This window comes from Garra rufa, chromosome 7 (genome assembly GCF_049309525.1).
Source record: "Garra rufa chromosome 7, GarRuf1.0, whole genome shotgun sequence".
In the NCBI taxonomy this organism is placed as follows: domain Eukaryota; kingdom Metazoa; phylum Chordata; class Actinopteri; order Cypriniformes; family Cyprinidae; genus Garra; species Garra rufa.
In genome coordinates, this window is record NC_133367.1 from 33,150,595 (window position 1) to 33,159,987 (window position 9,393).

The 9,393-nt window shown below is 30.3% G+C and overlaps 1 protein-coding gene across 1 annotated transcript in view; it reads right to left on the bottom strand.

Annotated features, from left to right (window-relative positions):
- ccdc50a (coiled-coil domain containing 50a) overlaps positions 1-3,060 on the bottom strand; it is a 30,562-nt gene extending 27,502 nt beyond the window's left edge. The window contains exon 1 of the mRNA XM_073843677.1: positions 3,012-3,060. Coding sequence (XP_073699778.1) covers positions 3,012-3,060 — 49 coding nt within the window. The remainder of the gene's footprint in view (positions 1-3,011) is intronic.
- Between the last annotated feature and the right edge of the window lie 6,333 nt (positions 3,061-9,393).

Consider the following 9,393-nt stretch of genomic DNA (forward strand, 5'->3'; position numbering starts at 1 on the left):
CTATTTTAGATGCATCAAACTCCCTAAAAGTTGAATTTGGCCTGTCACACTTTAAAAGGTTTTAGCCTTCTTAATTGTAGTAGAATAGGTTAGAATAGAATAGATTAAAACTGTAAATTTAGCCTGTCCCACTTTTGGTCTCTCAACTTTCTGGACTGTATTTAACTGTTAAACTTGTTTATTGTATATGATTACTCAGAAACCAACATTCAGTCCCCAGTTATCTGGAGAAACTTGTTTTTTGAAATTCAGTTTCAGATCAATAACTGAATTTGAATGTAAAGTAGCTCATTTTAGACACACCAAACTCTTTAAAATGTCTGAATTTGGCCTGTCCCACTTCAAAAGGTCTCAACCTTCTTGATTCTATTTAACTTAAAGTAACTTCTATTATTGCATTTGGTCCCTAATTTGCCAGAATTACTTGGTTTTTATTCGAGTTTTATGACCAAAAACTGAAGTAAATGGAAAATTGTCTGAATGCATCAAACATCTTAAAATTGTGAATTTGACCTGTCCCATCCCACAGGTCCTAACAGACTTCACTGTGTTTTTTAGCATTAAAACAATATATAGAAACCATAATTTGACCCCCAATTATCTAGAATTACTTGATTTCTGAATTTCAGCTTCAGACCAATAACTAAACCTAACAAAAAGTAGCTCATTTTAAACCTTAAAAAGCACTCAAATCTTAATCACCTACTTTATATGAAATAAGTAACTAGAAACCAGAGCTTGGTAGATTACTTACAAATTGTAGTCCATTACTGATTCCTAATTACATGGAAAAAATTGTAGTTAGAAATGTAAGCCATTAAAATGTAATTAGGTAGAATTGCAGATTTCAGATTGAGACCAACAACTGAATCTGAATAAAAAGTACTTCATTTTGAACACATTGACACAAATTTTGGTTAGTAATGTAATTCATTAAATTACATATTTCAGGTAATCTAATCAGACTACTTATAGATTACTTTAGACCTAACTCCATTAAGATTAAGATTAAATTGGATAATCTTGAAGCATATTGATATAAAAAAAGAAAAGAAAAACATTAGACATTATAAATGTTAGAAATTACACAATGTCAAGGTCTCATAATGGAACTGCAGGGAGTTTATGAGTTTAGGCTATTTTAGAGAGGAACATTTAAAAGGCGGGAAAAAAGAAGTTGGGAGAATCAATGAATTATGAATAAAATATTGCTATTGTGTGAATATGAAATCACGTAATCAATAATAAAAGTAACTGTAGTCTGAATACGAGTATTTTTTTTAACCCTTGTGCGTCAAAAAAAAAGTTTCATATTGGAGCAAAATGGACAAAAATGTCCATGTCCAAACAAGAACTGTCATAAAAATTATTAATATTTTTTTTCACTTTCACTAATGTCAATTTTTTAACCAGCATCTGTTCTATCCATAGATACCAAACATTCATTCATTTTTAGAATTGTAACCCTTTAAATTTTGGTTTGTTTACAAAATGCCACATGTTTTTTTATGAAAAATTTCCATGCTGAGCAGAATTTTTTTGCTTTGCTTTTTCGATTCTTGGGTGTGTCAGTGAAGAACAACAACATTGATTTTGAGGCATTTATATTTTTATGTAGTGTAAGATTTAAAAAAAAAAAAAAAATGTATATGCCAAATTTAAAAAAGGGCACAATCTATTAAAAAATGGTAAAAATTTAAAATTTAAAGCCTTGTCGATAGCATGAATGACTATTAGCAAATATTGCATCATTTTATAGTCAAATGGCCCTGGGTTTCAATGTGGACGTTCTTGTCCTTAAGGTCCTGAGTGTGAGTCTTTTTTGTACGGAGGGTAAAATTCATTGGTGAAATGTTAAAATTTCAATAAAAATAAACACCTGAGCCAAAATGTATGCAGTTGGCATTAACACAGGCACACTTATAACAAAAAAAAACAAAACTGAAATGGACAAAAATGTCCATAACGTCGCACAAGGGTTAAAACATAATTTAATCTAATTACAAGTACAAGATTTTTTCAATCTGATTCTATATTTCAAGGTTACATGTAATCAATTCTTACCCAGCTCTTCTAGAAACCAATGTTTGAGTCCCAATTTGCTAGTATTACTGATTTTTTTTACTGAAAAGGAAATGAATGAAAAGTACTTAACTTTGAACACATCGAAACTTCCCAACTAACCAAACCGTTAACGGTAACGTGACTTGCATAGCATATTTCCCATACTATGAATGTCAGTATCTACCAGCAACTGTTTAGTTACCAACATTCCTTGAAATATCTTACATAACTCACATTTGGCGCCCAAGTGGCTACTGGTTTCTGAATTTCAGTTTCAGGCCAATAACTCAACCTGAACCTCAGATACTATCACAAAGTGGATTTGGGGCAGAAATGACAGGGTCTGCATTAAATAAGGTTAAAACTAGTGGTTGGAAATCCTGCAGAGCTAGCTTTTTTCAACAATAACACGACCAGCCATCAACAGCTTGTGTTGCACCACAGTCATCTTCAGTATGCAGAGGATTTTCATGATTTCATCTCACAACCCATGTGCCAGCATTCACACTGCTAACTAACCACACACACACACACACACAGCAACTATTTCATGATATTTGAGGTAAAACAGGCCCGAATTGATTCGCTTTCTCTTTCTATATCAGATATATTAATAGAGGCGTTTTTCAGTAACGTTAGAGCGAATTCAACGGCTGTGTTTGACTTTTCCCTTCAGTAAATATTTCCGTACGTGGTATGAAAGGCAACCAATTTGTTGACAGTCAAAATAGCATTTTACCTTTACAACCCACCACAATGTAATCATATTTAAGCTTTTTTTGGTTGTTTTGAATCACCTGAGCGGCCATCGTTTTAACGCAGTAACGTTAACACACACACACACACACACACACACACACACACACACACACACACACACACACACACACATGAATGCCTCAAAATGCAGGCGCACCATCATCTTCTTCTTCTTCTTCTTCACTCACCCTCTTTTACACCAGGCAGGTTGTTCTGATCAATACTAAAATCAGCCATGTCGTCGGCGCTTAATATTTCTCGGGGGTTTCTGAAGGTTATTGTTTGACAGACTGATGGCGGTTTCCGTCAGATAAATAAATCCCGATCGATGTCTTCGCTAATGTGTCCCTCTGATTGGTTTCTGTCGCCAGCCGAGGTTTCTGTCCGTCCCTCCCTCTGTACCCTCAGCAGATGAATATTGTGAGCTCACACACACAGACGCACACATACACAAAACACGAAGGAAAAGCTGAGCTACGGTTTGCTACGGATGGCAGGGCGGGACAAGCCACGCACGCACGCGCTCACATTCTGGCACGCAGGGAAGCGCGCACACGCGAGCAAACACACCCACTGAACCTGCGCAGTCCTCGAATTCCTTTGAGTTGACATCTGTCAGAAGTACCTGAACGTTGTGTACATATTTAAAAACCCGGTTATGGTCGGTATTTTATTTTTTAAGGTCACTATAAACACTCTTAAGATTAGCCTATTCGTTTCTTTATAACTCTTTTGGTTTTGGAAAATGCAGGTCAGTCTCTGCGATTTCAAAGTAGCCTATTAAAATTATGCATAGCAAGAGCTGGGTAGTAAATTTTTACATGTAATCTGCTGTAATCAGATTACAATTACATTACATTTAAAAAAACTCATAATCAGACTACCGGTAGTTACTTTTTTATTTACATGATTACATAATATTCACACAATGGCAATAAACTAGCAGTGAACATAAAATATTAATTTTTATTAGTAAGTGTTTTATTTTGATTGATGTTATTTGACGTTATTATTGATTTTGTTATGTTTAATGCACCTCATGTTGTTAATAACAATGAACGGAATATATTTTCGTAGACTGTATTTTTTTATATCAATGTGCTACAGGATTATCCTATTGAAAGCAACGTGATAAACGAGTTTGGTCAAAAGTAATGTAAAAGTGTTTAATGTAATGGATTACGTTACTAATTACATTTTTTGTCATGTAATTTGGAATTAGTAACGGATTACAATCCACCCAGCTTTATGTATAACTATAATATAAATGTAAATTACATTTCTAACTACAATGTAAATATGTTACTATAAAAAATTATTAAATATTACAAATATTATATATATATATATATATATATATATATATATATATATATATATAGCCAAGAGCGTATATTAGTTGATGAATTATGTACTATTATTATTATTATTAGCAGCAGTAGTAGTAGTAGTAGTATAACATTAATGCTATGTGAATTGCAAAAAGGAATAAAAACTAAAATAACCCCTAAAAAATAAAAACTCATATAACATTTGATAAATGATGATTATCAAATGTATTTCAATTATTTTAATTAATTAATTATTTTTTCCAATTAGAGATTCTACCGAATGGAAAATATTTTGCTTCTGAAGTTTTCCTTAAATATAATAATAATAACAATAACAATAATAAATAATAAATATTATTATTATCATCATTATTAATTATCATTATTATTAATTATTATTAATTTACCAATTTATTTATTTATTAATTAATAATAATTATTATTTTTATATATATGTGATAATATTATTATTATTATTTATACTATTAAAATATTTTACTTCTAAAGTTTTCCTTAAAATGTATTATTTATTTATTTATGCATTTAGAGTTTCTACCAAATGGAAAATATTTTACATCTAAATTTATCATTTAAAAATATTATTTATTTATGCATTTAGAGTTTTTATGAAATGGAAAATATTTTACATCTAAATTTATCATTTAAAAAATATTATTTATTTATGCATTTAGAGTTTTTATGAAATGGAAAATATTTTACATCTAAATTTATCATTTAAAAAATATTATTTATTTATGCATTTAGAGTTTCTACAGAAAATAGAATAGAAAATGTTTTTCTTTAAAATTATTATTACTATGACATTAATGTTATTTGAATTGTAAAAAGGATTAAAAGCTAAAATAACCCATAAAAATAAAATAAAAACTCTGATAAAATCTGATAAATGATAATTATAAAATGTATTTCAATAATTTTTTATTTATTTATTTTGCAATTACAGATTCTATTGAATGGAAAATATTTTACTTCTAAAGTTTTCCTTAAAAATAATAATAAATATTATTATTATTAATTTGTATTTATTTATAATTATTATATTATTATGTATGTAATAGTATTATTATTATTATTATTAATTTATTTTTTCAATGAGAGATTCTATCGAATGGAAAATATTTCCTCTAAAAATGTTTATTATTATTATTAATTATTATTTTTATGTATGTATGGATTTATGTATGTATGTATGTATTATTATTATTATTGTTATTATTATTATTCATTTATTTATTTTTGCAATTATAAATTCTATCGAGTGGAAAATATTTTACTTCTATAATTTTCCTTACAAATTATTATTATTATTATTATTATTATTATTATTATTATTATTATTATTATTGCAATTAGAGTTTCTATGGAACGGAAAATATTTTACCTCTAAAGTTTTCATTTAAAAATATTTATTTATTATTATTATTATTATTATTGTTGTTATTATTATGGCAATTAGAGTTTCTATGGAACGGAAAATATTTTACCTCTAAAGTTTTCATTTAAAAATATTTATTTATTATTATTATTATTGTTGTTGTTATTATTATGGCAATTAGAGTTTCTATGGAATGGAAAATATTTTACCTCTAAAATTTTCATTTAAAAATATTTATTTATTATTATTATTATTATTTTGGCAATTAGAGTTTGGAAAATATTTTACTTTCATTAAAATATTTATTTATTTATTTATGCAACTGGAGTTTCTATCGAATGAAAATGATTTTACTTCTAAAGTTTTCCTTAAAAAATCAGTGCTATAACAACAAAATGTTTGATGGTAGTGCAATATTTGATGAAATATTCTTTATTTTTATTTGTAAGAAATTTTATTAGCATATTTAAGAAACGTTATTATTGTTATTATTACGTCAAGAACGTAATGATTAGAAAAAAAAAGTAAAAAATAATATAACAAATAGAAAATAAAATAAACCTAAATATAAACTAAACTTAAATCTTGTTTGAACACAATAATACATAATTCATTCATTTTGTAATTCATTTTTCAGATTTGAATGCAGTTTTCTATCAGATGGACAATGCCTTGTACCTTACTTCCAAACTTTAAATAACAAAAGAAAATCATTTTTATGTTAAATATGCAGTAGAGTATCTCAGTACAATAATTGAATAATAATTTGAAAAATGATCATTATTTTAAAGAAATATTTAATTGTAGTTATGTTGGAATTATATCACTGATGTTACAAAATAAAAAATATCTATAATAGAGAAAAAACTCACCAAAAATATTTTTAATTATGAAAATGGATCTCAACCCACCTGGAGTTTCTACCAGATGAAAAAGCCACCAGAATGACATTATACCATACACCCATCATCATACCGTTTCTTGTTATTCCAGTCACTGACTCACATAAACTCTTAGTTAAATTAAAACAAGAATGCCAAGAACATTTTACCATCCACAGATGAATGATACCCAGTGGCGCCGGTGATTTACTCTTGTCCTAACATACACCGCCGCTGATTGATTGCCCGTCGTTGGCCCTGAGACCACGTCAGAACATCAGTCCCAGCTGTCACGGACCCTATTTTAGATACAGAGCGTACACCGTCACACTTTTGATTTACAGCGATGACACATCCTCGCGTCTGATTAAAAGTATCCCACCTGATGAGCCTCCCGCAGAAGAGCCTTCAGTCGGGCAGGAGCAAATACGCACCGAGATCATTCCCTCAGTGCCATGGACAGACCATCCTCAGGAAGTCTTCTCCCACGACTTGCTTTTTTACTTCTGATCGGTGCTCTCAACGTTCATACAAGAAGCCTTGCAAGTCCAGGTGAGTGCAAACCTCTAATTTGATGTATACATTGTATCTTAAATAGCCAATTGTGAGCTGAAATGGATGTTTTCATTTTTAGTCAACCAGGTTTTCCACTCAAAGGATGATTCAGACATCCAGAACCAGATTTTGGCATTTCTGCTACGGAAAAACATCATGCCTGTTCAGGAAAAAGATGTAATAGGTGAATATATGCGCTGTCTTATGTATATGCACAAATAAATGAATTTTCAAAGCATTTTATAATCCACAAACCTGCACTTGGTAATGTTCTTCCTCAATCGTAGGATTCGAGCTGGCCAGAAAAATTGCAGAGCTGCAGGAGGTATGTTTAATTTGAGTCATTTCTACTTTCATTAAATATATTATTACGAAAGCTAATTTTCGGCTTGATGTTTCAGCTTGCTGCTCTTCAAGAGGAGCTAAATACGGAAAGGAAGTTGGTGTCAAACGCAATAGAAAAAGAAAGGTCGATGACCAGCAAAAGAGATGATGGTGAGTGTACTTTATGAACAGATATAATGTCTTTCAATTGCATATATACAGATGTAAATGTTTTCTGTTTTACTTTTAGCCTGTTTCTGGAAATACTGTGTTTGAGGATCTTAAAGTGAAGAGCGAGGAGCGAGGAAATCTGCTAAATTTGTCTAATGCCTTAAGATGTATCAAACAAGCTGAACTTTTTCAGAGATGGAAGTATATGTATTCATAATGTGTCATGATAATCATGATCGATATAATGTACTCATGACTGTCCTCTTATAACAAAAATGTATTTTATGTAAATGTCATATCAATAAAACATCAAGTGAAATGGATTGGTTTTACTTTTTTTTTTTTGTTTCTTATTGTGCAGTATGTAATTTACTACAATAATGTCAGAATGTTAGTTATTTTTTAATTTAGCACTGACCTGAATAAAATATTTCACATATAAGATGTTTACATATAGTCCACAAAAAAAGTTGAATTTATAAAAATGACCATGTTCAAAAGTTTACACACCCCTTGATTCTTAATACTGTGTTGTTACCTGAATGATCCACAGCTGTGTTTTTTTGTTTAGTGATAGTTGTTCATGAGTCCCTTGTTTGTCCTGAACAGTTAAACTGCCCGATGTTCTTCAGAAAAATCCTTCAGGTCCCACAAATTCTTTGGTTTTTCAGCATTTTTGAGTATTTGAACCCTTTCCAACAATGACTGTATGATTTTGAGATCCATCTATTCACACTGAGGACAACTGAGGGACTCATATGCAACTATTACAGAAGGTTCAAACGCTCACTGATGCTTCAGAAGGAAAAACGATTTAGAAGAAGCTCAGGGTAAATCTGGGAAATGTGAGTATCTTCTGTAGCTTCTGAAGGGCAATAATAGATGAAAAAATATGATACTTAGGCGCATTAATAAGAAAAATGTACTCATCTTCATTCTCTTGCTCTCAAAGCATCGTGTTTTCTTCTTAAGCCCTGCTCAGTGAGTGTTTGAAACTTCTGTAATTGTTGCATTTGAGTCCTTTAGTTGTCCTCTGTGTAAAAAGATGGATCTCAAAATCATACAGTCATTGTTGTAAAGGGTTCAAATACACAAAAAATGCTGAAAAACCAAAGAATTTGTGGGACCTGAAGGATTTTTCTGAAGAACAGCAGGCAGTTTAACTGTTCAGGACAAACAAGGGACTCATGAACAACTATCACTAAACAACAAACAAAAAAAAAACAAACAAACAAACAGCGGTGGATCATTCAGGTAACAACAGTATTAAGAATCAAGTGTATGTAAACTTTTGAACAGGGTCATTTTAAAAATTCAACTATTATTTTCTCTTGTGGACTGTATGTAAACGCCTTTTATGTGAAATATCTTACTCAGGTCAGTACTAACTAAAAAAATAACATGCATTTTCTACAATGCCTCTTATTTTGGTCAAATAATTAACATTTTGCTGATTCTGCAAGGTGTATGTAAACTTTTGACCGCAACTGTTTAATAAGCTGCAACTGATCGGTTTTTCAAGAGCTCTTGTCTCCCTCTAGTGTTAAGACTTGGTTGAACATTATAAATGTCACACATATTATACTTAAAGTGGTTGTTTACCTAAAAATGAAAGTTACTCATCCTCTACTTGTTCCAAACCAGTAAACGTTTTGTTTTTCTGTTGAACACAAAAAAAGATATCAACTAAAGAGTTGACAGCAGCCACTGACTTCCACAATACTATAGAAGTCAATGGCTATCGTTGACTATTTGGTTACTCACAATATATTCTTTTGTGTTCAACAGAAGAAAGAAACTCATACAGGTTTGGAACAACGTAAGGACCCAAAATGAAGACAGAAAATTCATTTTTGGTTGAACTATCCCTTTAAGAACCATATATAAACACAAAGACACATTATGGACATTA